This window comes from Sminthopsis crassicaudata, chromosome 1, assembly GCF_048593235.1.
Source record: "Sminthopsis crassicaudata isolate SCR6 chromosome 1, ASM4859323v1, whole genome shotgun sequence".
NCBI lineage: Eukaryota > Metazoa > Chordata > Mammalia > Dasyuromorphia > Dasyuridae > Sminthopsis > Sminthopsis crassicaudata.
In genome coordinates, this window is record NC_133617.1 from 73,105,587 (window position 1) to 73,131,490 (window position 25,904).

The window sequence follows — 25,904 nt, forward strand, 5'->3', positions numbered from 1 at the left end:
AGTCTCTCTTTTTTATTCTAAGTCTCAGGAATACATCTTGAACCAGCGGGAAGTCCCAAGCTATCTCTAACTCCAGCCATTTTCTTGGGTGGACTTGGGCTGAGAGCTCTCACCAGGTGGCACCATTCTTCCCTCCCTGTGGCTCTCAATGTCTCCTATCTCCCATCCCTGCTCCTGATTTAGGACATGTGACTTTTCTGCTCTGTTAAGTCATTCAAAAGCCTTATATTCAGTACCTGTTTTTTTTATTTCATTGTTCTTTAAAAATTTTATTTACATTAACTGTCACTTCATGAAGTAGCTGTTTCACTTCACTCCTCAAATTAGAATCCTCCATTACAAAGAAGTGCAAACAAAAACATGTTGGTCCATGTCTGAAATGTTTTATACTGTTGTCCACCTCAGCCAAGAGAAGGAAAGAAAGCTCTTTGTCATCAGATCCACTATGGACAAACACATCCCTAGTGATCAGTCAAGAAGTCTTTAAACATCAAAATTTTGTAAATTCTGATTTATCAGTTATATCTTACTTTGCCATTCATTTAATGTCTCGTGATCATAGGCAAGTCACTGAATCTTTTTTTAGATCTCATGGTTAGCCTCTGAAAGGAGAGGGTGGGGGTGGAGGATGAGAACTCTGACGTCCCTGCCAGCTCTACATCTGTGAGATCTTAGGAAAGTCCATATTTCTCTGCATTTCTTCATATTTTGTCACTTGCTATAGATTCTACGGTGTCTACAAAAGATACAGCTCTAAATATTTTTTGCAAAAATGTGAGCTTTCCCACTGTCTTTGACTACAGATTAATTTTTTTTTTTTTAAGAACATTTAGTGGCTCAAGATTCAAAGATCAGAGGTGTCAACCCTCATCCTTGGGAAGTGAAACAGAATAATGAAAGCATGATGCAAGATCTAGGCAAGGGACAGGAGGATGTTGAAAATTTCAGAATATTTCGAGCTTGGGCAGGGAATAGAATGGGGTGGAGCATATTCAGTCTGGCACAATCCATGGGCTGTGAAGGAAATTTAAGGCTTTGGATTCACAAAATAAGTGGATTATAGGCCCAGCAAATAGCCTTCTCAAATGTAAGGAAGTAGCTTGTCAAGTACAATGAATCCTTAGCAATTCAGTTTGGGTGGAACTAGAATGCTTAGAGAATAGGGGAAAGTAAGAGGAAGAAAGTTTGGGAGCCTCCCTGAGGAATTGTCTTTAGTCACTAGCCACTCAAGTGTTTTTGATCAGGGAAATGACAGCACATAGCATTATATCTGCAAGCTGTGGGTTGGATGGGAAACCAGTTAGCAACGGGCAAGGGTTTGAACAAGAGAGTCAAAGGTTCTAAGTATAGTCCCTTAATTCTCACAGCAGTTTTGAGGGCATGGAGAGGGATTGCATGGCCTTCCTTGCCCCCGTTGCTGCCATTCCCTTTCACTCACCATCTAGTCATGAAGTGATCTTGGATGTCCTTTTGCCAAGAGTCAGTGGGATCTCAGAGAGATTTCCTCACTCTTGGCTCCCCCACAGAGTCTTGGGCAGCGGAGGCTTGAGGCCACAGCTGTGTAGAGCAGTGGGTGGAGGCACATGGCCAGAGGCACGAGTCCTCTGCTCGCCTGGTAGCCCAGGTACAGCCCAAGGTCCAGCGCAGCCACAGCCTCGGACTCGCTTCTGAAACTCTTGCAGTTTCCCAGCCAGTGCCAGCGGGCCTGGATGTTGAGGATGCGCATGACGTGGTATGGGATATACGACATGGCGTAGAGGACTACCCCGCCTGCCACTAACATGCCCACCTTGACCTTCTCTGGCCTGGTTATGTTGGGATTAGTCAGGATGGTCTGGCCAATGGCGCCATAGGCCAGCAGGGTGAGCAGGAAGGGCAGGCCGCAGCCCAGCACTGCCAGTACCAGGCTGTAGACCCAGTAGTCTGGCACGTGGTTGTCTTCAGCCGTCCCCAGGCATTTGGTACAGCCCTCGGACTGATTCACATGGCACTGTATCGAGCCATTTTGGGGCAAGACAAGGTGGGAGAACTTGAAGGTAGGGGCTGCCAGGGCAGCCACGAGGCCCCAACCAGCCAGGCTGATGGCCCAGGCGTGCTTGGGTCGCACATGGCCATGGGCAAAGAAGGGGTGCACAATGCCCAGATAGCGATTGAGGCTTATGCAAGTGATGAAAAAAATACTGCTGTAAAGGTTGCAGTTGAAGAGGAAGTGGTCAAGCAGGCAGGCAGCCTTCCCGAAACGCCAGTTTTTGGGTGGGTAAAAATAGACCACCAGAGCAGGGAGGGAGAAGGCATAAAAGAGGTCGCTAATGGCCAGCTGGGCTGAGAAGATGATGGCCGGATGCCAAGGGCGCTGCTCCCGGGAAATGAAGCGCAAGAGGACCAGGCCGTTGCCCCCCACAGCCACAAGGAACTCCACCACTAGCACGGGCCACAGATACTCCTCCTGGTACTGGCTTAGGGTTTTGCCAGCTTTCACCAACATCCTCGGTGAGCAGGTGCTGTTAGGTGCTTGGGTCATGGTGCCTGCGGGAAGGAGGGCAGGCCTCTAGAGGACAGTCACCAAACTCTGGTTCCCACCCCTTCCCAAACGAGCCTCAGAAGTCAGCATTGCAGGTTGCTAAGTCTGAATTCTGATTTGTAACATCAGCCTGGACAAGCTCCTTAATTGTCTGTAAAATGGGAGGTACCGGACAAGATAGTTTCTAAGATCTCCTTTAGCTGTAAACTTAGGGAGAACTAATGATTTAGTTTGGCTCCTTCATCTCACAGGGCAAGCATACCCAAAACCTGCTCTTACCAGTTACTCTGGCAAATGTGGGAAGCCATAACCCATCCTTTCCACAATCCTCCCTTGACCCCATGATTTCCAGTTTAAGTCCTAACCACTGGTCTGGAGTGGAAATGACATAAAGCAACCCTACCCCCAATCCAGTTCCCAGCCCCACTTCACCTGGCCTGGTCTTGTTCCTGCTGGGGTGGTGGTGGCTAGCTCTCCAATGCTGCTTCAATCTCAACTACCAGGTTTTGCTCCTGCCTGTATTAGTCAGACTGTCTCAAGCCCCATCCTGGTAGCTAGCCCCTCCCAGAGCATATTTCCTTCCTCATTCTCTCACGCCCCCACCCCATTCTCAAATTAGGGTTCCTCCGGCACACAGGAAAACCAGACTTTCTAGCTCCTCCCGCCCACCAGAAATAACAACCAAGCAAAGCAACAGTGACTGCTTCTTTATTGGGGATGTAAAAGCATGACTTTATTATCTGTACATCCAAACTCCTTGCCAGCCAATTCCACTTTGTGAGCCCTAACATATTCCAGGCAAGCTAGGTAAGTATTCTGGATTCCCCAATCCTCCTTGCTGGGTCAAAACCTTTAGACAAAGCTCACTCCCCATTAGTCGTGTACTGCCCTTTGAGGCAGTCAGGCTAACAAATACTTGCAACCACTTGCTCCACAGATAAGTGGGGTGGGGGTGTTCTACACTGTACCTTGGGGTACATCTTACTCAAACTGCTTCATCTCTGGCGGCCAACTCTTGAACAGCTCCCCCTCTCCCCACAGTAAAACTTTTAACTAGGACACAATCTGTGTCAGTGATGTTTCATGATGATGTTCAGTCAAGTGACTCCCCTCCCCCATGATCAATGGAAGATAGGAAATCAGACTTTACTTCTCTTCCTCATACCCAGGGAGACCACACAGACTACATTGAAGTAGCATGGAGGGTAGAAGAAGGAAGGGTTCCCTCATTCTCAGAAACCATAGGATTCAATGTTTTTATTCCCTCCCCCAGAAGAGAGAAAACAGGCCTCAGTTCATCTTCGAGGCAAGTCTCAGGCTCTGGCTGCTGCTGAGGACTTTTGGTGAGGCCTCTTAGAGGCCAAAGCTCGGCCCAGGAATTGTCCCCGAGGAAAGTGTTGGGCTCCAGCTCTTTTGGGCTGTTTGCCTTTGACTGCTCGGAACTTCCTTTTGGGATGCTGACCTCTGCCCCTCCCTGGGCTCTGGTCACTAGAGGTTGGCTGTCCAGGGGACTTGTTTGATCGCCGTCGTTTCACCTTTGGGAACATGTCTGGGGAGAGGGCAGAGAAAAGAGAACTGTGAGGGGGGGGGGGGTTGACAGGCACGGGGGCACACGTCCAAGACCACCCCTCCAACTCACCCTCATCTGGCTCTTCACCCACAGCTTGGCGAAAATACTCTGCCTCATCTTCCTCCTCAGATCCCTGGGCCACCGCTTCAGATTGCCCAGGGTCTTCCGCACCACTGTCCCCATCGCCCTTGTCCAGCCCTGGGGCCGTGAGCCGGCGCATGCCCTCCAAGCTGCGTTTCCTGGAAGAACAGAGTCACCGGTGAGGTCCCAGGCCTTCAGGCACAGGGCCCGTTCCCCTTTAATCCCCACACTGACCGGTGTGCCTCCCGCTGCTCCTTCTTCCGCTTTATGTCCTGCTCCTGCTTGCCTCGCCGCTCAGCCTTCAGCAAGAGCTTCTGCTCTCTGGTGGCCAGTGTGGCCCTCAGCTCTTCCTCAGACTTGTGCACTGGAGGGGAAAGGGAAGGCAAGGAGGCCCTCTCTGAGTACTGAGACTGTACCAGAGGTCACCCACCTCCCTCTTTCCTTCCTTCCCTCCCTCCTCCCTGCACTGACCGAGGCTGTGGTAGAGGACATTCCCTTCCCCAACGCCTTCCTGGATTTTGATGAGCTGCATGGTTATCCTGGGGCCAATCTGATGGATTGAAAGAGATGGTGGGGGTCTGCCCCATGTCCATCCCCTTCTGCCCCCCACAGCAAGCAGGGCCAGAGGCATCAGAACGTTTACTTTGAGTGATCACGGACTGTCACATCAGCGTTCTCATCCCATGCCGAGGCCCTCACGCTGACCTGTGTCCGCCCGGCCCTCACCTCGGTAAGCCGAACAGCGCTCTGCTCCGCCTTCATGTTGCCTCGGCCTGCGTAGGCCTGGGGCAGCTCCGTCACGTTGTGCTCCCCGTCTAGCTCCGCCTCACTCTCCGACAGCCCCTCACCCCTGGAGAGACAAGGGAATGTGCTGGGGTCCTGGCAGTCAGGCTGAGGGCAGTGGGCCTCCTCCCCACCCCAGCTACATTACCTCCCCACTCACGTGGCGAGCAGTTCGCTGACGTCCTCCAAACGGCTCATGTTTGGGAACTTCTCCTGTAAAAGCTTCTTCATTCCCCGACTGGCTCCCACGGGGACAACTTTCAGGCTACTGCAAGGGTGGGAGACTGGGGGTCAGGGCTCGAGGAGACTCTGGGTTTCCCTGCTCCCCCTCCCCCTCCCCACCCTGGGCCTCAGAGCGTTTACTTAGACACATCACAATGTCTCAGTGGAGATGTGGTCATCACGGTCACCCAGGGTGGGACTGCCTGTCCCCCCCCACACTCACTAGTGTCGGAACTGCAGCTCCTGGGAGTCGGGGTCGTAGCTGAGGAGAAGGCAGCGCTTCACACAGTTCAAGTTCACCTGGCGGAGAGAGGATGCTGCAGAGGCCCCACCGGCAGCTCTCGTGGGCACGGTGTTTTAGTCTAACGGTCCCCAAGCACCGCCCGCACTTATGTGACCCCATCATCAACCTCAGGGGGGTACTGTCTTTATTGGTCAGTCAGCAGTGACTGAGGCAGGACTTGAACCCGGGGCTCTACCGGGCCTCACCTTGTGCACATTGATGGAGGGAAACATGTTCTGGAACACGGAGGCGGTGAGCTTCACGTGTAGGCCATGGTGGCCAAAGCCGTTGAGCACCAGGAGCGGGGGGTGTGAGAACTGTTGCTCATGCATCCGGTGGCGCCGCAGGGAGGAGACCACGTCTCGAACCAAGGAGTACTAAAGGTGGAGGGGGCAGGGCTGACCTTAGCCGCCTAGCCCTCAGCCTCCCCACCACACCACTTTCCTACTTGACCCCTCACCTTGGTGACCCGGAAGGTCAGAGTGGGGCCCCCAGGAAGCCGGATCAGCCTCTGCCAGAGAAAAGGAAGCAATCATACAAGTTCTGAAAATGGAGCAAAGGATCTCTTGCTGGGGAGCCATTGTTTGGGAGCACGGGGTATGTTCCGGCCATGGGGACTACAGAACCTCATGGGGGACAGGGAAGGTTGAAGGAGGCGCCACTCACAAATGTCACGTTCTTCTCGGTTTTGCTGAAAATGAGGAAGTGAGAGACGCCGAGAGGGCCGGCCACAGCCACGCAATCCTTAAGGGAATTTCGCCGGTGAACCTGCAATGGGGTGAAAGGGTGGATTAGGGCTGACGTGTGGGTGAAAGGAGACCCGGTAAAGGACAATTTATGAAAGACGAAAAGGTTTGGGTGTGGATATCTTGAATAAATTGTGGGGAACTTACTTGGGAGACCTAGGGACTCTGAGCTATGCCTTATAATAAGGAAATTTGCCTCAAGATTATTAATTGATTATGTAAGGTATGTGGGGCAATTAAAGATGTAACATTCAAACATACCTGTAGTACAGACCAGTATCTGAGTATGGGGGAGGAGAGGGGCTACAATAAAAGCCATGGCCTCAGAGATAAAATGGACCAAAGACAGGGTCCTGGATCCATCCAGAACCGGACAGCACAGGGGCCTCTGAGCCCAACACTTCACTGTACAGATAAGGAAACAGTAAATGTCGGAGGTGGCATCTGAATTGGGCTCCTTTTAATGTAAAGAGTTGAATTTGCCTTCCACATATTCTGACAGTTGATGGGAATCTGACTTAAGACTAGAATGGGCCTATGGGAGGATTTACCTAAAAAAAAAAAAAAAAAGAGGTTTGAGGGTTGGCCCAGCAGTTTCCTATAGAAACCAATGTGGGAAAATCTAAAAACCCAAGGGGACAGGACCCTCTGGGGAGCCTGGCATGAATCTCTCAAAGCTTGGGGTAGTCCGGTATGGTTCACCAACAGTTCTTTATCAAAGGCCTTGAAGCCTGCAAGATCTGAGCTTTCCTCCCTCCACACCAACCAGCATCAGGGAAACAGGAGGAAACATACAAGTCAGAGGGAGGATGTGCGGCAAAGAGCATGTGTGTGTGTGTGTGTGGGGGGGGGGGGGGGGCCCGCTACAGACAAGAAACAAAGCAGGCCGCTGCGCCTTAGAAGTCTTCAGTGTTCTTCAGTGTGCGGGAGACTTGCGGGGTGGGGGTGGGGGCTGCTATTCTGGGCCTGATTCCGATCCCGGAGCAGGCTCGGCTGGGTGAAGTACAAGTGAATATTCCGGGCCTATTTATGTTCCCCCGGGGGCAAATCACAACTTGTAGGGGCGCCCAGCCCGCTCTTCTAGACTAAAACTGCAGATTTCTAAGTCTTTCTCTCATAAATCTCTAAGGTACTAAAGGGAATTACAGGTCAAGAGCAAAGAAGGGCAGGGGGGAGGGGAATGCCAGGAATTACATTGAAAATTGGCCAGATCTCTGAGCTCCACAGGCCTAAACATCACACGCGGCCTCCCTCCCAAGCCCCAGCCGGGAAGGCATCGCAGCAGGAAGCCAACTTGAAGACCCCCTCGTTTAGGCTCCAGGCCTGGCCCCGGAGGACGAGGCGGGGATTAGTGGTCCAGGGTGGCACGGTCAGGGAGCTGGGGGGCAGGGCACACGAGGACAGACCTGCAGAGAGCTGGCCGTGTAGGGCTCCATGACCCGCCGCACATCCAGGCTGAGCTGGCGAACCCCGGGCCCTGCGGGGCCGCGTGCGAACACGAAAGAATGCGGGGCGGACGCGTAGGCCTCCTGCGCGCGGAGCTGGGCCGCCGCGCGTGCGCGCTTCTGGTGCTGGCTCTGTGGAGGGCAGAGAGTGAGGAGGAGAGCTCCCAAACCGCCCCCACCTCGAATAACCCTAAGCCCCCGGTCCTCGCTCAGAACCCCTCACCCCACATCCAAACCGCGCCGCCACTCGCCCGGGATCGCACCTTCCCACGCCGCCCCATGGCGCCTCCACGGACACTAGATCTACTACTGGCAGGAATAGAACCGCTCTCCGCCTAAGCACGAGGAGTCCACACGCGCGAAAGGAGCTTCCGGGGCGGGACCAAAGGAGAGATGGAGAGGCGAAGAGCCAATCATTCTCTCTTGAGGCGGGAAATTGTCATCAGCCACTATCTCCTCCCGCAGAACGCCACGAACTGTAAGAAAGGCCCTGCACTTCCTCTTCCTCCTTGTCGCTCTCTTCCTTCCTACAGCGCCGTCAGGCGGCTCGGCGGTCGCACATTCACATTGTGAGAATCGCACCCGTTTCCCTTTCTCACCACCATCATCAACTTTTTCTTTTCCTTTGTCAAAGTATAAATCTTTTCCCCCCATTTCCTCAATCACAACTTGTACGACTCGGTGTCTTTTGCACACTAATATTTGTTCCTTATTCTCTCTTTTTTTTATCACGTTAAGACGCAATTGGCCAAATGTCATTGCCAAATAAAAATTCAAAAGCTGCCTTTACTAAAGGAGTTCATGATCCTGCTGCCAGATGCGAAGGCCGTCGCCACGGACAACAGTTCCTGCCCTCCGGAAGCGTACATTTCATCTAGGGATTTAGATATTCTCATCCCATTTTATAGGAAGTTAGAAGTCACTCACACAATTACGTATCAGTAGCAGCAATAGCTTTTCTCTAGTACTTGAAGGTTTGCAAAAGGTTGTCCACGTGATCTTAATCGTGACGTCACTTTCACCGGGCATTTCATCATCCTGAAACACCTCTGCACTTCCTGTCCCTGGGCCCCTTCTGATTGGACAGTGTGGAGCTCCTCCTCCCAGAGCCTCCTTTTAGGCAGAGCCTCGTGGGCAGCGGGCACACCTGCTCACCTCCGACTTTTACCGTTATTCTTTTAAGTGTCATTTTCCTCTATGAGATTGTGCTTCTTTTTGTCTCCCCAGCGCCAAGCACATAGTAGGTCCTTAATAAATGTTTGTTGACGGACTGACTGAAGTAAGTGCTAGTATGCCCATTTTACAAATAAGGAAACTGAGATGAGGTAAGTTAAGTCACTTGTATATCCAAAACACAATACAGTTTTGCGAGAGAGTCACTAGAAGCTGAGCACATCAGATGATGCTTTCTCTGACCTTTGACCCTGAACTTTAAAGAAAACTAAGGATTGCAATCGATAGAAGTGATTCTGTTTCCAGCACCCTTGGACGGGGAGGACGGAAAACAAAAAAGGCCAGTTTGGCCGTATAGCAGAATGACTGAAATCGCTTAGTCCTTTAATAATACGTATTAAGCACCTACTGTGTGCTAGACCCTGTGCTAAACCGGGGAAGTTAAAGGTAAAATACAGCCCTTACTGCCGAAGGGCTCACAAGTAACAGGGAAGCAGCAGACAAACAACTCTTCAGTGAACATTTACACGCCCGCCCGGCGCTGTGAGTGGGGATACTAAGAGAGGTCCAGCCCTCCGGGAGCTTACACTAAGGTAGGAGGGGCAACATGCAAACATGCATACAAAGCAAGCTCTAGTTACAAAGAGATACAAAAATAGTAAATTACAAACAGAGGAAAGCACCTGGAATTAAGAGGGGTTGTCAAGAGTCACTGTAGGGGGTGGGAGGGAAGCTACGGACTATGTACAAACAAGACATGAATAGGGTAAATTGGTCCCCTCATGATCTGATCATCTAATGTTAGATGGGACAGTTATTCGTATGTAATGGGGGACTGATGGGGGAGGCCCCGCCCCCGGGGAGGTCCCTCTTGGGTGGGAGAGAGGTGGCAGGTATTTCTTTAAGCTGATCCAGGTCAGGTGGCTTTGAATACTTGCCACCAGTTATTTCCCTCATTGCCACCATAAGATTTGATTTTTTAAAGGACATTTCAAATGACTATTGTTTTGTTTGATAAAGGAACATGTATTTAAAATTTTTTTTTTACAGCTTTTTATTGAGAGCACACATGCATGGGTAATTTTTTACAACATTATCCCTCGAACTCACTTCTGCTCCAACTTTTCCTTTCCCTCCCTCCACCCCCTCCCCTAGAGGGCAGGCAGTCCCATACATGTTATAGCATGACCTAGATACAATATATGTGTGCAGAACGGAACAGTTCTCTTGTTACTGAAGAAGAATTGGATTCGGAAGGTTAAAAATAACCTGAGAAGAAAAACAAAAATGCAAATAATTTATACTTCTCTGGGTGTAGCTGATTCTGTCCATCATTGGGATCAATTGGAATTGGATTAGCTCTTCTCTATGTTGAAGATATCCACTTCCATCAGAATACATCCTCATACAATATTGTTGTTGAAGTGTATAGTGATCTTCTGGTTCTACTCGTTTCACTCAGCATCAGTTCATGTAAGTCTCTCCAAGCCTCTCTGTATTCCTCCTGCTGGTCATTTCTTACAGAACAATAATATTCCATAACCTTCATATACCACAATTTATTCAGCCAATCTCTAACTGTTGGGCATCCGTTCATTTCCCAGTGACGAAGGAACATGTTAATTGAATTGTCATTTAAACTTGGACTCTTGGTCCATCTCCACTGTGAAATTTTCTTTATTCAAGAATTCTATAATACCAGAGGTTACAACTTCAAAATGTCTTCTCTCAGGAAGATATCTTGGGGGGAGATAATAAGATTGGTCATTTCTATTCCTAAACAAACACAAGCAAACAACAAAAAACTTCAACAATCAACCACCTTAAAAAGAAAACAAAACAGCATAACTTTAACTAGGGGTTAAATTTGGGATTTCTGATCACATTCACATAAGGCTTAAATCCTAGGATGACTCACCTTTCTGAAAGGTTTGTACTCAAAATACAGAATGTTTTTTTTTTTTTTTTTTTTTTTTGACCATATTAGACCCAGGCAGGACCTTAGAGACCATCCAGAGACATAGATAAAACATAGAAAAAACGGGATCAGAGAGGGAAGAAAGGTGCCCAGGATCACACAACTAGAGCCCAAGCAAGATTCAGATTTAGTTTTGACTACAAATCCAGGGCTACTTCTTTCGTTCTTTGTTACTCGATCCTTGTACATTTCCCTGTTTCTGTCTTGTTTATTATTTATTATTTATCTTTTATCCCTGTCTGCCATCTCACTCTTGCTCTCCCTCCCTCCCTCCCTCTCTCCCTTATTCCTTCTCTCTCTGTGTGTCTCTGTCTCTGTCTGTCTCTGTTTCTGTCTCCCCCTCTCTCTGTCTCTGTCTTTATCTCACTTTGTCTCTCTGTCTCTCTTGTCTCTGTCTCTGTCCCTCTCTCTGTCTCTCTGTCTCTCTCTGTCTCTGTCTCTCTGTCTCTCTCTCTCTTTGTCTCTCTGTCTCTGTCTCTGTCTCTGTCTCTCTCTGTCTCTCTGTCTCTCTCTTTGTCTCTCTCTCTCTCTCTGTCTCTCTCTCTCCCCTTCTCCCTATGCCTCTCTCTCTCTCTCTCTCTCTTTCTCTCTCTCTCTCTCTTGCTCAGGTTCAGTGACCTCCTGGTCTTTGCTGTGTCAAGGGATGGGAAAAGCTTTGGATGTGTGTAGAAGGGGGTTGGTTTAAGAAGAGGATGCTGGGAAGAAGATTTGCCCGTTTTCCTCATAAAATCTCAGAGAAGAGAATAATGGGAGAGTGGTGTCCGTGTGCTCCCATTTCTGCATCAATATGTGTGATACGGTTCATGCCCATGGCTGGGTGTCACATTTTATTTCTGTATCCAGGCCAGCATGGATGTTCCTGTGCTGATAGGAGGCGAGGCAGTGCTGTATGATCGTGCTGGTACTGGTATTTTGTTAGTGTCTGCGGGGCCGCTGTGACTTCTGGGGTCTGGGTCAGTCCCACTCTCTGTCTCCTTGTAGCTGCCTCTAGACAGTGGTCAGTGGGGGAAAAGAGAGAGGAAGAAGCATCAGGGAGGGGAGGGGACAGGATAGAGAGTCAGTGACCAGTGGGGGAAGGGCAACAGGCATGGGATAGATTCTGAGCATCTGCAGAAATTCTTACAAACAGACCCCACAGATGTTTACAGTTGGGCTCCTGGGCAGAGATTGTGCAGCTCCAGGGGTTGTTCTAGGGAGGGCGGGGACATGGGGGACAGGCACCAGGGCTGGGCGGTCAGCAGCATCTCTGCAACAAGATCCCCTTTCTGCACATCACAGAAAGCAAAGACAGAACAGGCCAGAGGGGCAAGTTTGAGGAGCTGTGAGCTGTGACTGGTGAGTACCCTGATCCTGAGCCCCCAGGATAGATGGGGAGCTCCCATCACCCCTAGGAGAGGCAGACCCTCAAGCCTCTGAGGCAAATCTAGGCCTGTCTGAGCCAATCCCTTGCCCACAGGAGGCTATTCCAATCTTAATGGTTAAAGGAGCCCCTATAGGCCATTAAGTGCTAGGAAAGCCCAGGGTTGATGGGGACAGTCTCATGATAGAATAGAAATAGAAATAAATAGAAACCCAACCTCAGGATGCCTGATATTGCTAACTTCCAGGCCAGACTGTGTGTACTAATGGATCTGAGGGATGAAGACCACTAAAAGCATGTTTTTGCTCAGGTATACTTGAATATATAATATGTGAATAACAAAAATATACCCTATGGTGGGAACATCATGGGAAAAAAGCAGGGTAGCCTGGCTTTGTTGTCTGGGAAACGAGAGAGAGAGAGATGGACATGGGAACCATGGCTGCCTTTCTTCCAGATAGATGGCTGCAGCTGAGGAATTTCCTTTGAGATGAATTAGTCTGCAGTTTTTGAGGGATCTGTGATCAGGATGGGGAGGGGGTGGGGAAAGATAGATCTAGTCTCTGGCTTCTCAGTCCCCTTAATCCTTCAGTCTGAGAAGTCTCCCTGAGTCAGAGGACTAACAAGAGCAGGGTAACCCTGGTGTTCTGATTGGTTTGTCTGACCCATCATATGTGGAATCATGGCAGGCCCACCAGACTGGGCCTGAGTCAGCTCCTAGCCTCCCTAGAATGATCAAGGTGTTCATTGTGGAGGAGAGTCCTAGGTAGAGAAGGGCTGTGGATATTTAATAAAGACATTTATCAAGGCAGCAAAAATGTCCATTTTTTCTTTTTTGCCTGGAAATCTGAGGAATATATGAGGAATAACAAGCTGGGCAGCAACCCAGACTAAGGCAGAGATGAAATAATAATATTATTGGTTTTAATGTTAATTAATACATCATTATTATTACTATTACAACTGCTATCAATAAGTTCTTAAAAAGTGTTTCATCACATCAAGTTCTTGAGATGGGTATAGTAGGTACTGTTGCTTATTTACAGATGAGGAAGCAGAAATAAGGTGGTTTGCCCAGCATCATGAAACTACTAATTGTCAGAATTAGATTTAGGATCAAGCATTGGATTCTCTCAAACAAGGGGAACCCTGGCAGGAGTAATGCATGTGCTCGGAATCCAGAGTCCTCTGAAGCAGGATCTGTCTCCACATAGGCTAACCCTGGCCCCCTTCTGTTGCAGGGGACAGGTGCCATGGACACCCACACCTGGAGGTGGCTGCTGTTTTTGATGGCCTTACTGAAGGGGTTGAGCCTTGCCCTGGCTGAGCAGAGGCCCACCGCAGCCAGCCCTCGCTGCACTTACACCTTTGTGGTTCCCCAGCAGAAGTTTGTGGGTGCCGTGTGCTGGAGTGGAGCAAAGACGGCAGCCCCTCGTCAAGACAATGCGAGGGCAGTTGAGCTACAGTCTCTGCAGGCCCAGCTGAGACAGCAGGAGGTGTTAATCAAAGAACTGAGGGAACGGGTGGCTGCCCTTGGGGCTGGGCTCAGTGAGGTTAGGGCCCTTTGTGAGGAGACTCGGGCCGATGGCTCCCAGCCCAGCCAGCTTCAGACACCCCACGGAAAAACAAAGGGGTCCCAGAGGGATGGGCTGGCTCAGCTGGAAGGCCAGGTCATGAGTGCCTTAGCTGAAGCCCAGCGTGCCACGGCCCAGTACCACCAATTGGATGCAAAGTACCATGCTCTGACTGAACTAGTTAACGACCAGAGCACTGTTATCACCAAGCTGGAGCAGCGCTGTCCAGGAGGGCCCAGGGGGCAACAGGCACAGGGCCTGAACAGGACCACAGGACAGGTACAGCAATGGTCCCTACTGAGGGAGTGGTCATTTGAGAATAATTATTATTTACAAGATAGTCATTGTCCTGGGAGGAGGGTTATTGTCCAAGTAGAGTTAGACTAAGTCCCACTTTTCTTTTATATCCAAATTTGTGAGTATTGGAAAGGAGGGAAATGGATTGACTGATTGATTAATTGATTAACTTGATTTTCTCTCCTTCTCTGGGCCAGGGGTTCCTCTTCCCAAAGCTCATACCATTGTTTCAATTTTTAAGAGCATTGATTATCAGGTTAACTCTTTCTTCTGCTGGTTCGATGGTACATGAGGCTTTGATTACAATGAAAGATCGGGGCAGGGGATATATGGAGGAATCTTGTTATTGGCACTGTTCAGCCCCGGTCCCAGGAGGAGCAGTCTGAGATTCAAATCCAAGATTTGGGTGGGGGAAGAGACAAGTAGTCTAAAAACAGGTGAGATAAATCCCTTAGCAATAGGAATATAGAGTAGAAAAATTAGCCAGAAATGGCCCTCCTCTTTAGAATAGGTGGGTCATCCTACAACTTAGGTTTTGGATCAATGGGGTCAGATACTTCTAGTGAATTCTATAGGTCTTGCTTCTATAGGTCTTGCTACTGCCTTCCTTGAGTCCCTCAGGGCCTGGAGGGCTGGTGGGTAACGGCAGCAATGGCGGTGGAAGACCATATAGGGAGCTGCAGAAGGAACAGAACAGGATACCTGGCCAACCACAGAGACAGCAAGGGCTCCTGCCCTCTCCCCTGCCCACAGGCACCCCAGGAACACCCACACAGGCAACAGGTAAGGGATGACTCTGGCTTATGACTTTGGGGGGAATAGATTTCAAATCCCTATAAGGGATGGTGGGAGTAGGGGGGAGACAGTGTCTAAAGTGGTATCTTTTTCCCTTTCTTCTATCCCCTAGCAAACCTAGGTCAAGTCCAAACTCAGGGTAACCCTCCTACTATCCCAGCCACCTCGAGTATCCTCCCATGACCCCTTCATCCCTTGCCAGGATAGACTATGTATGTCTTCATGACCCCCAGGCCCATGGCGTGATTGCCTGGAGGCCCTAAAGGGCAGGCAGAGGATCAGTGGGATTTACCAAGTGAGACTGGGCCAGAAATCAGTGCCTGTGTGGTGTGAACAGCAGCTGGAGGGTGGAGGCTGGATGGTCATTCAGCGGCGACAGGACGGCTCTGTGAACTTCTTTACCAACTGGCAGAACTACAAGGTGGGTTTGGTGGGAGGGGGGGCTAGGAGCTGCGAAGGACTGGCTCTGGCTTACAGAAGACTGGTCTTCCTCCCTGCAAGGTGGGCTTTGGCCGGCCTGATGGAGAGCACTGGCTGGGCCTTGAGACCATCCACCTGTTGACCCAGCTTCGGGATCATGAACTTTTGGTGCTCCTGGAGGACTGGGGAGGCCGTGGGGTCCACGCTCGATACGATGGATTCTCCCTGGAACCTGAGAGTGATCACTACCGCCTGAGGCTTGGCCATTACAGGGGTGATGCTGGGGATTCTCTGTCCTGGCATAATGACAAACCCTTCAGCACTGTGGACAGGGACCGCGACTCCTATTCTGGTGAGTTGTGGTCTGGCAAGGGCTGGCCATAGTGAAGTTGACTAGCACCAGGAGGGCTGGTACCTGTACTCCTCTTATGAGGGGCTGATGGAGGACTAAGATTCTAGGAGAGATCGGGGCTGAGAAATGTGGAATGGAGAGGCTGAGAGGGGAATTGGCGATAATAATGCCTTCAAGTTTGGCAGGGGGCTTTACATAAACCATCTGGTGGGAGCAAGAAGAAGTACAGACAGAGCTTAAGTGACTTGCATAGTCACTCCTTTCTGATTCCAAGTCCAGCACTCTGCCAGCAATTTTGTCTAATTTCCTTTTTTGTATGTGAAGGAAGGGACAAAGATTGATGGGGGAAAGGAATAGAGCAAAGGGAGCTATAGGGACAATTGAGCAATTAAACTTCCAAAAGCTACTAACAAGGACAAAAGAGTGAAGAACTGGATTACAGCAAGTATGGAGAGCAAGGTGAATTTTGCAGTGATCTACAGTGAATCTGGGAAATCAGTCAATCAATCATTAAACCATTTACTGTATGAAGTGCCTAGTATGTGCCAGGAACTATGCTAAAAGCTGGAGATATAAAGAAAAGCAAAAGTGCCAAAGAGATCACAGTTTAATGGGAAGACAAATTGTGTTCATATAAGCTATATACAAGATAAACTGGAAATTCAACAGAAGAAAAGCACTAGAATTAAGGGAGATCCAAAAAGGTTCCTGGACAGATGGGATTTTAACTGGGATTTGACAGAATCTAGAAAAGTGCAATCAGAGATGAGGAGGAAGGGCTTTCTAGGACTAGGGGAAAGCCAGTAGAAATGCCCAGTCAGGAGATAGAGTGCCTTGTGTGAGGAGCTACAAGAAAGCCAATACCACTGGCTTGCAGAGTGCATTTGTAGGGAATTGTAAGAGGTGAGAAAATGAAAAGGTAGGGAGGGATTAGTTTATGTAGGCCTTTGACCACCAAACAAAGGATTTTATATTTGATCCTTATTATGATAAAGAGTTATTGGAGTTTATTGAGTTGGGTGGGAGTATATGTGTGACTTGGTGAGACCTTCAATTTAAGAAAATCATTTTGATAGCTGACTGGAAAATTGACTAGCGTGGGAAGAAGATTTTTGGTAGGGAGATCAACTCCAGGTTTGGGGTGATGAGGGCTTGCATCAGTGTGATGGCAGTATCAGTAGAGAGAGGAAGGTAAAATCAATAGACCTTGGCAATAGATGGGATATGGGAAGGCGAGTGAAATTGAGGAGTCAAGGATGACATATAGGTTGTAAACCTGGGTGACTGGAAGATGCTGTTACCCTCAATAGTAACAGGGAAGTTAGGGAGAGAAAAGGGTTTGGGAGGAAAGATAATAAGGTCAGGTTTGGAAATATTCAGTTTATAATATCAACAGGATATCCAATTTGAGATGTCTAATAAACAGTTGGAAATACTGTACTGGAGGTCAGCAGAGAGATTAGGGCCAAATAGACTTGATAAGCATTGACATAGAGATGATAATTGAGTCCATGGAGCTGATGATCACCAAGTGGAATAATATGGAGAAAGAAAAAGACCCGGTACATTCAGTGTGGCACTGCAGTATGGGATACCTATCTCTAGAAGATGTGACCTGGATGAAGATCCAGCAAAGAAGACCAAGGAGGAAGAAAATAAAGAGGAAGAGAACCAGAGAGAAAGTTAGACAGAAGTGGGTTATTCCCAGTGTCAAAGACTATAGAGAGTTCAAGGATGAAGATTTAGAAAAGATCATTAGATTTGGTAGTCAGAGGATCATTAGTACTTTGGAGAGAATAGTTTCAGTTGAATGATGAGATTAGAAACCAGATTATAGAGTTAAAGAGAGAAGAAAGGAAAAGATGGTATTGATTGGAGATGGCCTTCTTAAGAGGAGATATGGGATGGTAGCTAGCAGGAAGGGATGGATCAAGTGAAAGTTTTTTGAGGATGGGGAAGACAGCAGGCAAGTTTATAGGGATTAGGGAAGCAGCCAGTGAATAGAAAGAGATTGAAGATTAGTGAGAGAAGGGAATTAACAGAGGAGGCAGTAGGAGGAGAAGGGATGGAATGAGATCATTTGTGCTTATAGAAGGGTTCACCTTGGCAAGAAGGATCACCTAATTAGGTGCAACTGTTGATACAGGAGCCACCTGCCAGTGTCTGCTGAAGGTCTAACTCAGACTTGTAGAAAGGATCTCTTTATGTAGTAGTAGTAGTAGTAGTAGTAGTAGTAGTAGTAGTAGTAGTAGTAGTAGTAGTAGTAGGAGAAGGAGGAGGAAGAGGAGGAGGAGGAGGAGGAGGAGGAGAAGGAGACTGAGAGGCTGTTACTGTTCTCTTGACCTCTCCACTGAGAGGTATTGTCTGACCTCTTTCCTCTTCCCTCTGCCTCCAATTTATTTCATTCCCAATCCACAAGGAACATCTTCAACTCCTTCAGCTGTTAGGATTCACAGCTGAGGAGCTCTCAGAGAGCTCCTTCACCCAGGCATGGTCCTTAACATGCCACAGTAGTGAAAGAGGAGATAACAGCACAAGGGCTTCTAGGAAATGTGAGGAGATTGTTCTCTTTGAACAATTAGCTATACTTAAATGGGAGTTGTTTCCTATAAGAGAAGGTAAAAGGGTTCAAGAAACATTTCTCCTATTTATCAAGAATGTCTTTGGAAGGAGAGGGAAGGGAGAAGAAAGGCTTCCAGGTAAAAACAAGAAGGGGCTGAAGAGTCAGAAGGGAATCCAATCCAAGGCAGTGGGTTGAAGAATGAAAAAATGGATCACAGAAGAGAAAGGGAAGGTAAAGCATTGAATACTTGGAGCTAAGCAATCAGTTTGGGGCTCTTTACAAAGGAGGAAGAAATGGACCTTTGAGGGGGAAGCAATGCTTGTGCTCTAGAGTCACAGATGCCAACAGGAGACAAGTTATCTAGTAGATATCCAAGGAGACAAAATGATCAGTGAATCTCCGATGAGGTGCAGCAGGAAAGTTATTTATTAATCTCATGTCAGCAATAGAGGACTGCCGGACTTGAGATATGGGGAGAGTCTTCTCAATGCTTGTCACATCTGATGTCTGTTACTTCTGATGACTCATGTGGTAATGAAGAAACCTAAAAAAGAGGCAGCTAGGTGGAACATTGAATAGAGTGCTAGATCTGGAGTCAGGAAGACCTGAGTTCAAATCCAATCTCAGATACTTACTGTCAGTATGACTTTGGTTAAGTCATAACCTCTGAGAAGGCTATGATTGTCATCCTGGAAGTGAAGAGGGCCAGGGATGAGCCAAGATTATCTGATGGTAGAGATCACACAGGGACCTAACTCATTGGTAGATCAGGATCCCAGATGTTATTAAACAGTCCCAAACTGGGTTTCTCCTGGAGCCAATTTCAGGACATTAGCCAGGCAGACAGGAAGTGGCCGTAGTAAGAAAAAGCAACTTTTGACCCAAGTTACTAGTCTCTTTCTTTCTCCCTTGTATCCTCCTCATTGCCCAGCAGAACAGGAAGACCTCTGGAGACCTCTGAGGGAGTGTTCCCTCATTGTTTCAAGGACCTAAAAGCTGCTGAAAAAGTCACCTCTATCCACTTTTGTCATTTGTTTTGAGTCACTTCATTGTAATAACTGTCCACCACCACTGCCTCTGACCATAGGAATAGGGCAGAGGATGGTTAAATCATCTTAGCCCCAGACAAGGAGAGGATTCGTACTCCCTCTCTACAATCAAGACTGACCTTCAGGTGACTCAATAATATAGAGTCTCAGACTCAGACTCATAGAGTGACTGATGCTAATTCAGGGTCACAAGCACATAGATGCATACATCACAGGGCTGTGCATTCAGACTCAGTGACAATCATAATTTCTTAATCTCATTCAAAGAAAGATAGAAAGGTGTAAACTAGTACAAGACAGTCTAGGCACATGGATTTGTAGAGGGCTGAATGATCTGATCCAGAGTTGTAAATAATGTTATTTCCATGTTAACCTGGAGACCAGGTGTCTCTAGCGGAGGGTCCCAGGAATGTGTCCTTAGCTCAGAATTATTTGACACTATTATCAGTGACTTGGATATGGAGAGTTGCCAAGATGTGGAGAGAATATTTTATCAAATTCACAGTTGACTCAAAGCAAGGAGGGATAATTCAAACCAGTCATAGATAGAAAGATGTACTTATTAAATCTAATAAAGTTTTCATTTAAGATTCAAAGAAATGGGGATTTTATTGGACCAGTAGCTCAATATAAAGCAATGGTGTGATAATTTAGCGGCCAAAGACTTGAACACATTTCCTCCTCTGCAAAATGAGGAGTTAGACTAAATGGTTTCTGAGGTCTCTTCCCAGTCTAGATATGTGATCCAGTGATCTTAAGCTATATTAACGGAGGTAGCACTCAGGGTGAAAATGAGAGAAGTGACAATTTCACAGTCACTGCTCACTTCATCTGTATTGTTTTCAGTTTAGGACACTATATTTTAAGAAGGATTTTGTGACAAACTAGTGAATGCAGAGTACTTTGACCAGGAAGGGAAGAGAATTGGGAGCAATTTCATATGAAAATTTTGGAAGGAAGCAAGAGTACTTAGTTTGGAGAAGGGAAGACTTAGAAGGACAATAATTTTTGTCCTAAATTTGGTGGGTTTTTTTTTTTTTTTGAGACTTTGGGACTCTTTTTATTGGGAGCTTTTACACAAGGGGGAAAATTGGCAGAGGGTGTGGATTCTGTGCATGCACAAGATGGTTTTGTCTCGATGGCCGGACACTCTGAGATACCAAGACCATCACCAAGTCGGAAGAGAGTCCTAAAGTATTTAAAGGGTGACAAGAATGGTAGAGTAGATAGGAATCTGGGCCAGGAGTTTGGAAGAAGTGAATTCAGATCTAATCTTAGACACTTCCCAGCTGTGTGATCCCATCATGAGGAAGAAGGATGGATTAATCTTGTTCTGCTTGGGTAAAAGAGAGACAGGGTTGGGCTTGATGTCAGGAAAAAGTTCCTATCACTTAGTGCTATCCCCATGTGAGGTAGGCCATGGAAAGTAATGGATTCCCTCTCACTATCTTCAAGTGAAGGATCAATGATCCTTTGTTCATGACCTGTGTAGAGGGTTGGTTGATTGTTGTCCTCTCTTCTAGAAGAAGATCAAAATGGCAGCCCTCTGTTAGAGTCAAGTTATAATAGTTATTCTTGATAGCTATGAGCTGGACTAAACTGCCTTTAAACTTCCATCCAACTGACTCTGGGAGGGAAGACAAGGCCTGGGGTTGGAGTAGAGCCTGAGGCCGGGGCCTGGTGATGGAGAAAGAGGGCATTCAGGGATCCTGCCCTGTCAAAGGTAGAACAGTTATAGGGGAGGGGGCTTCCAGGACTCCTGCTTTGGAATCAATCTTTGGGGTCACTGCTTTGCTAAGCACAGCCTCTTCTGGGGGTATATGGATGTCAGTGATGGGTCGTGCAGTCTTTGACCCCTTTTTTCCTCTTCCCGTAGGTAACTGTGCTTTGTATCAGCGGGGTGGCTGGTGGTACCACGCCTGTGCCCATTCCAATCTCAATGGCGTCTGGCACCTAGGTGGCCACTATCGAAGCCGGTATCAAGATGGTGTCTACTGGGCCGAATTTAGGGGTGGTGCCTATTCCCTCAAGAAGGTGGCTATGTTAATCCGGCCCCTCTGACTCCTGATCTCCCTTTGGGTCCCGGGAGGAGGGCAAGGAGTCTGACTCTCTCGGACTGTCTGGCATCTGGTGTCCTGGATTTTTCATGAGTTGGAAAGCCCAGGGTATAATACAAATCATACCCCCTCAAGCCTATACCGCGCCCCCTAACCCTTAGCTCTGCAAAAATGAGATACTGTCATTTAGAAATAGGCATGTCTCTTTATTACTTTGAACATGACATATAAAATGCTAGCATCATAACATATGTCTGTATATATGGCCCATGGGTATGGGGCTCTCCCACATTAAGGGAGGTAGCAGACCCTTACCCGCCTTCCACATATGTGCATTCCTATCACAGGGAGAGGCCTGAGTAACTTGAGGCTTTCCCCTTAGTAACCTGTCAGCCTTTCTGCAGACCACAGCTGAGGACCCACTCCCAACTTCTCTTGGTCCCATAGGGAAACACTGGTCCTCCAGGTCTGTAGAGGATAGCAGGATAGGAAGGATGACTGAAAGCTCTTAGTTATGGTCCCTTTCTTCTTCTTCTTCTTTGAGGTCCTCCAGGATCAAGTTGTCCAGGTCCTCAATGAGGCTGCCCTGGCTAAGGCAGGTGGCCACAGTGGAGCCAGTGCTCTCATGGACGGCACTTGGAAACAAGACAATAGACATGTTGTTTTGTGCCCGGGTCTTAGGGTGCACACAGGTGGCTCCTGGGGTGTAGGGTCCTGGGGGGCAAAAATCAGGCTTGAGCTTTCTTTTTGAGGTCTTGAGGCCTCTTTGTGCTAAGATGGAGACTGGCCCCAGGAGGGCAGACTAAAGTGGGGTAAGTGGGACCTAGTGGGACCAGGGAGAAGTGGGGAAGAAAGGGATAGAGAGATTCGGGGCTTGACCTTGTCTGTTGTAGCAGTTCTCAGCAGAGCATCGATGTGGGTTTTTAGTGGCTCTCTCAGTCCGGGATTGGCGTGGGGGGAGGATTCGACTTGGGAAGACAAGGGTGCCACAGTGGAAGCATGGAGATGGAGTTCCCATCTGGGCAAAACCCCTGTGGAGAGAGACAGAACAGGGGACAGGCAGTGGGCCAAAGAGGAAGTGTGAGTCAGAGATCAAGGGTTATTCTGACTGAGAAAATAGGAATGACAAAAAGAGGCTGGGGGTTGGGATGGGACCTTTAAAGTGAGAAGGACCCTTAGAGATTGTCTACAGCTTCTACAACTAGACTTTTTTTTTTTTTTTTAAGATAGGGAAACTGAAGCCCAAAGTGGGGAAATGTCTTACCTAAACTAAGAACTGGGATTCTAATCCCAATTCTCTGGATCCAAACTTAGTGATCTTTCTATGGCACTGACCTTTATGTGGTCTGGAGACAAAGGTCAGGGGACAGGATCTGAGAACTCACGTGAAGGTATGGCCACACTGTAAACAATGGAACTCAGCTTTCCCCCACATCTTGTCTTTGGGCACTGGGTCATATTTCACCTTGCACTTCCGGCATCGGGACACCTGAAAAAGTCAGGGGAGCAGCATTAGGGTTGCTCCCAGGGATCCCACAGGCCCAGTCACAGTCCTGGCCCTGACCCTTTACCTTTTTGCGCGCAGGTACCCGGCGCCACCACATGTGATCACACATTTTACAGGCAAACTGACAATCCTCCTTGGCAATTTGGCCTTTCTGGGCATCATCCAACATGCGCAGATTTTTCTCTGTCAGGGGTAATAAGCTCATGGTGGTAGCCACCTCCTGAAGGGGAAGATGGGGATAGGATCAGGGCACCTCAGCCTCCAACAGGGATTCAGTAAATCTCCCTCCTGCCCCTCACCACCATTCCCCTCGCACCTCAATATCTCTGTCCTTCACGGCATTTTGTTGATCCTGGGCAGGGAATGGGAAGATAGAGACAGGAGTCTGGGCTGGGATCTCTGCATTGATCTTTTAGGTGTCCAGGTGCCCCATACCCTCACTCCTGGAGCTTTTTGTTTGGCAAAGAAGCAAACTTTCAAGCAAGAACCAAGGACTGGCCAGGGAAAAGGTCTCAGTTTACAGTTCAGACCCTGCCTCAAGATCCCCAGAGCACCCCACTCACTAATCCTTCCTGTGACACCATCTCCTGAGCCACATTATGGGGCAGAAGGAAGAAGAGTGCATATAGGATTGGGCAAAAGAGATTGTGGGGATACAGGGGAGAAAAGAAACAGAGGAGCTGGGAGAGATGCTCCCAAAGTTATGGTTCTGCTCTTAATCCAGGACTTCTCTAAGCCAAGGAATCCGAATCAAGTACCCTCTCTCTCCCCCTGGATTTGCTTATTAGAATTGGGGACGACTGGACAACCTTGCAAATATGGGACAAATGGGGGAAGGAAATTACCTGGACAGCTGAGTCTGCTTGGCTCCCATCTTCATTTTCTAATCTGAGCTCTGAGAACAAATTTGGAGAGCATAGGGGCTGATAAAGGGAATCAAGGACCTTTAAAGAATCCCCCATCCCCCAGTGACCCACATACTGGACACTGGACTCCCTGGGATACTTCTTTCATGAGCTTCCTGAGGATCTAGATCCCTCCCCAAGACCTCTGGGGACGGGTAGTACCCAACAGGCCTCTTGTCAAAAAGCCTCAGAACCCTTCCCGACCCCCTCCCTCATGGTTCCCGCCTGACCATCTATTTGTTTAACCAGCCAGGAAGTGATGAAGTCGTGATTGTGGTATTTCTCCATTAAGACATTTGCCTTCGCCACAGATATGTTGCCATGAAACTGCTCCCTAAGGCGCCTGACAGACTTCTCCAGCTGTTAGGAGGTTGAGGTAAGGGAGGGAGACACAGGAACATCATTAGTGCCTTGGCTGAAACTCTTGAGAAACCTGAAGGCTAGCATCGGATGGTATATGAGCTAAGTAGTAAAATCCATTCCTTCTTGGGATCAGTTGCCTAATCTATGAAATGGGTACATAGGCCAGATACTTGTCAGCGTCTGAGGGGGTGAGAAAAGGCAAAGGAGAGGGCCCACACTGCAGGGCAGGCGAGCATTTCTCAGCCAGGGCGCTTTGGAGCAGCAGGACTGGCTCTCAAAAACAGGCTCCCGGAAAGCGACGTGGGGGGAGTTAAGGGGTGGGGTCCCCTCCCGTCCCTGGGCAATCTTGTTCTTCATTGGTTTCTCCTGCCAGTCGGGCCGAGCCCGGAACTGGGGGAGGCAGAGTTGGACTCCGCGTAGCGTATCCCGACTCCGGCCCCCGTCCTCTCACCTTCACGCCGGAGGTCCCGGCTTTGGCCATCCTCGTTCTCGTGGCTCCGGCTGCACCCGCAGGTCTCACCTTTCAGCCTCCCGGTAAACAGGCCACGGTGCTTTTTCAGCACTTTCCACGCTTCGGTCTCTGCCCAGAACAAACAGCCCACTTTTCCGCCCACTTTCGGTTTCTCAGAAATGGGCGGGGCCTCAAAGGAAAGGGGGGTCAGAGCCTGAGGCTAGACTTGGAGTCTTTCTAACTCCGCCGAGCTCCGAAATTCGAGGGGAAATTAAACCTTAGTGGGACAGATGGGGTCCCTCCGATGAGGGTGGCGTGTGGAACAGGGGAACCGCCCGCGGACAGAATGGCCCCGAACTTCATCTCGGGCCAGAGGAACAGCCCCTTGCCAAAACGGTCAGGAAAGCCAAGTCCTGGAATCTCTACCTGTTCAACCTGTACTTGAGTGAAAAACTCTTAAAAGGTCATCGAGTCTGGATGGTTCCAATTACGGAGGAGGTTTTTATTACTATTAATTTTTTTACCCCAAGGTGCCTCTTAGTAACATTCACCCATTGCTCTTGAGTTCCCCCCGTGGGACTAAGCAGAACGTGTTCCATATGTATGATTCTTTCAGTTATTTGAAGAAAGCTATCCTCACGAACTATCCCTAAATCTTCCCTTCTTTAGAATAAACATCTCCATGGCCATTAACCGAGGTTCACAGCCTGGAGCGGTTCCAAATGCTATGAACTATGCTCCCTCTTCTAGCTTGTCACCCCTTCCTTCCCACCGGCTACAGCTCTGATCATCCTCCTCTTCAGTTTTGCAAGTGCTTCTCTAAAAAGAATTCAATTTACTATCATCAGGTACCCTCCCTAAATCTGCCCTTCTTTAGAATAAACAGCTCCATTGCCATCGACCAACGTACGTAGCATAGAGGCACTCTGAACGCTTTGAACTGCCCTCCTTTTTCTGGTTTCTCACCCCCTACCTCCCACCCACTCCAACTCTGATCACCCTCCTCCTCAGTTTTGCAACTGCTTCTCTAAAAAGAATTCCATTTACTACCACAAGCATTTACTTAAACATCTGCTATATACCAGGCACTGTGCTGGAGACAGCAAAGACAAGATAAAAACAGACAAGATAGCAAAGATAAGAAAACAGACCCTGTCTTTTAAAGAGGTGACAGTCTATTCAGAGGCAATAACATGTAGAGAAAAAATGAAATATAAAATATATGCATAGAACTCCCTCTGGGTTACTTAACTTTCCCAACTCCAAACTCGGAAGAAGGTAGCTGCATACTACTTTCCTAGTGCTGTAGGGGTAATAATGTATTTTTCTATTACCTTCACCAGTATACTTCCCACAGATTATTAGCCTTTAGAAAGGAAATTCACTGTGCAAGTATAGCAGGACAGCTG

At 48.4% G+C, this 25,904-nt stretch overlaps 4 protein-coding genes across 5 annotated transcripts; 1 reads left to right on the top strand and 3 right to left on the bottom strand.

Annotated features, from left to right (window-relative positions):
- Positions 1 to 231: 231 nt before the first annotated feature.
- Positions 232 to 3,052, bottom strand: P2RY11 (purinergic receptor P2Y11). The gene is made up of 2 exons (XM_074260923.1): positions 2,954 to 3,052; positions 232 to 2,526 (listed from the first exon to the last, which is right to left on the bottom strand). The coding sequence occupies exon 2, from the start codon at positions 2,519 to 2,521 to the stop codon at positions 1,481 to 1,483; it is 1,041 nt and encodes a 346-aa protein (XP_074117024.1). The 5' UTR covers positions 2,522 to 2,526; positions 2,954 to 3,052; the 3' UTR covers positions 232 to 1,480.
- Positions 3,053 to 3,213: 161 nt separating this feature from the next.
- Positions 3,214 to 8,665, bottom strand: PPAN (peter pan homolog). The gene is made up of 13 exons (XM_074260907.1): positions 8,579 to 8,665; positions 7,915 to 8,127; positions 7,613 to 7,783; positions 6,127 to 6,228; positions 5,921 to 5,971; positions 5,667 to 5,837; positions 5,401 to 5,477; positions 5,116 to 5,223; positions 4,899 to 5,022; positions 4,644 to 4,722; positions 4,407 to 4,536; positions 4,161 to 4,330; positions 3,214 to 4,070 (listed from the first exon to the last, which is right to left on the bottom strand). Exons 2-13 carry the CDS (start codon positions 7,930 to 7,932, stop codon positions 3,835 to 3,837), a joined length of 1,437 nt encoding a protein of 478 aa, XP_074117008.1. The 5' UTR covers positions 7,933 to 8,127; positions 8,579 to 8,665; the 3' UTR covers positions 3,214 to 3,834.
- A 3,394-nt stretch (positions 8,666 to 12,059) lies between these two features.
- On the top strand, positions 12,060 to 21,503 carry ANGPTL6 (angiopoietin like 6). The gene is made up of 6 exons (XM_074260954.1): positions 12,060 to 12,137; positions 13,404 to 14,015; positions 14,624 to 14,816; positions 15,062 to 15,249; positions 15,330 to 15,600; positions 21,089 to 21,503. Exons 2-6 carry the CDS (start codon positions 13,416 to 13,418, stop codon positions 21,271 to 21,273), a joined length of 1,437 nt encoding a protein of 478 aa, XP_074117055.1. The 5' UTR covers positions 12,060 to 12,137; positions 13,404 to 13,415; the 3' UTR covers positions 21,274 to 21,503.
- Positions 21,455 to 24,933, bottom strand: SHFL (shiftless antiviral inhibitor of ribosomal frameshifting). 2 transcript variants are annotated; one of them, XM_074260967.1, is made up of 8 exons: positions 24,496 to 24,933; positions 23,912 to 24,041; positions 23,622 to 23,671; positions 23,093 to 23,128; positions 22,841 to 22,996; positions 22,655 to 22,758; positions 22,149 to 22,300; positions 21,455 to 21,983 (listed from the first exon to the last, which is right to left on the bottom strand). In XM_074260967.1, the coding sequence occupies exons 1-8, from the start codon at positions 24,523 to 24,525 to the stop codon at positions 21,778 to 21,780; spliced, it is 864 nt and encodes a 287-aa protein (XP_074117068.1). In that variant the 5' UTR covers positions 24,526 to 24,933; the 3' UTR covers positions 21,455 to 21,777. The 2 variants fall into 2 exon arrangements, with proteins under 2 accessions (XP_074117068.1, XP_074117077.1); XM_074260976.1 differs by having other exon boundaries at positions 21,455 to 21,904; positions 24,496 to 24,777.
- Between the last annotated feature and the right edge of the window lie 971 nt (positions 24,934 to 25,904).

What these genes read in the sequence shown, in the direction of transcription:
- PPAN (XM_074260907.1), bottom strand. An exon ending in CCTCCATCAATGTGCACAAG is followed by an intron (nt 5,478 to 5,666) that starts GTGAGGCCCGGT and finishes TCTCTCCGCCAG; the next exon opens with GTGAACTTGAACTGTGTGAA. An exon ending in GAGCAGCGGGAGGCACACCG is followed by an intron (nt 4,331 to 4,406) that starts GTCAGTGTGGGG and finishes CTGTTCTTCCAG; the next exon opens with GAAACGCAGCTTGGAGGGCA.
- P2RY11 (XM_074260923.1), bottom strand. Translation starts at nt 2,521, where the DNA reads ATGACCCAAGCACCTAACAGCACCTGCTCACCGAGGATGTTGGTGAAA.
- ANGPTL6 (XM_074260954.1), top strand. Translation starts at nt 13,416, where the DNA reads ATGGACACCCACACCTGGAGGTGGCTGCTGTTTTTGATGGCCTTACTG. An exon ending in AACACCCACACAGGCAACAG is followed by an intron (nt 14,817 to 15,061) that starts GTAAGGGATGAC and finishes CATGACCCCCAG; the next exon opens with GCCCATGGCGTGATTGCCTG. An exon ending in CCAACTGGCAGAACTACAAG is followed by an intron (nt 15,250 to 15,329) that starts GTGGGTTTGGTG and finishes CCTCCCTGCAAG; the next exon opens with GTGGGCTTTGGCCGGCCTGA.
- SHFL (XM_074260967.1), bottom strand. Translation starts at nt 24,525, where the DNA reads ATGGCCAAAGCCGGGACCTCCGGCGTGAAG. An exon ending in GCTGGTTAAACAAATAGATG is followed by an intron (nt 23,672 to 23,911) that starts GTCAGGCGGGAA and finishes ATTTGTTCTCAG; the next exon opens with AGCTCAGATTAGAAAATGAA. An exon ending in TGAAGGACAGAGATATTGAG is followed by an intron (nt 22,997 to 23,092) that starts GTGCGAGGGGAA and finishes CTTCCCCTTCAG; the next exon opens with GAGGTGGCTACCACCATGAG.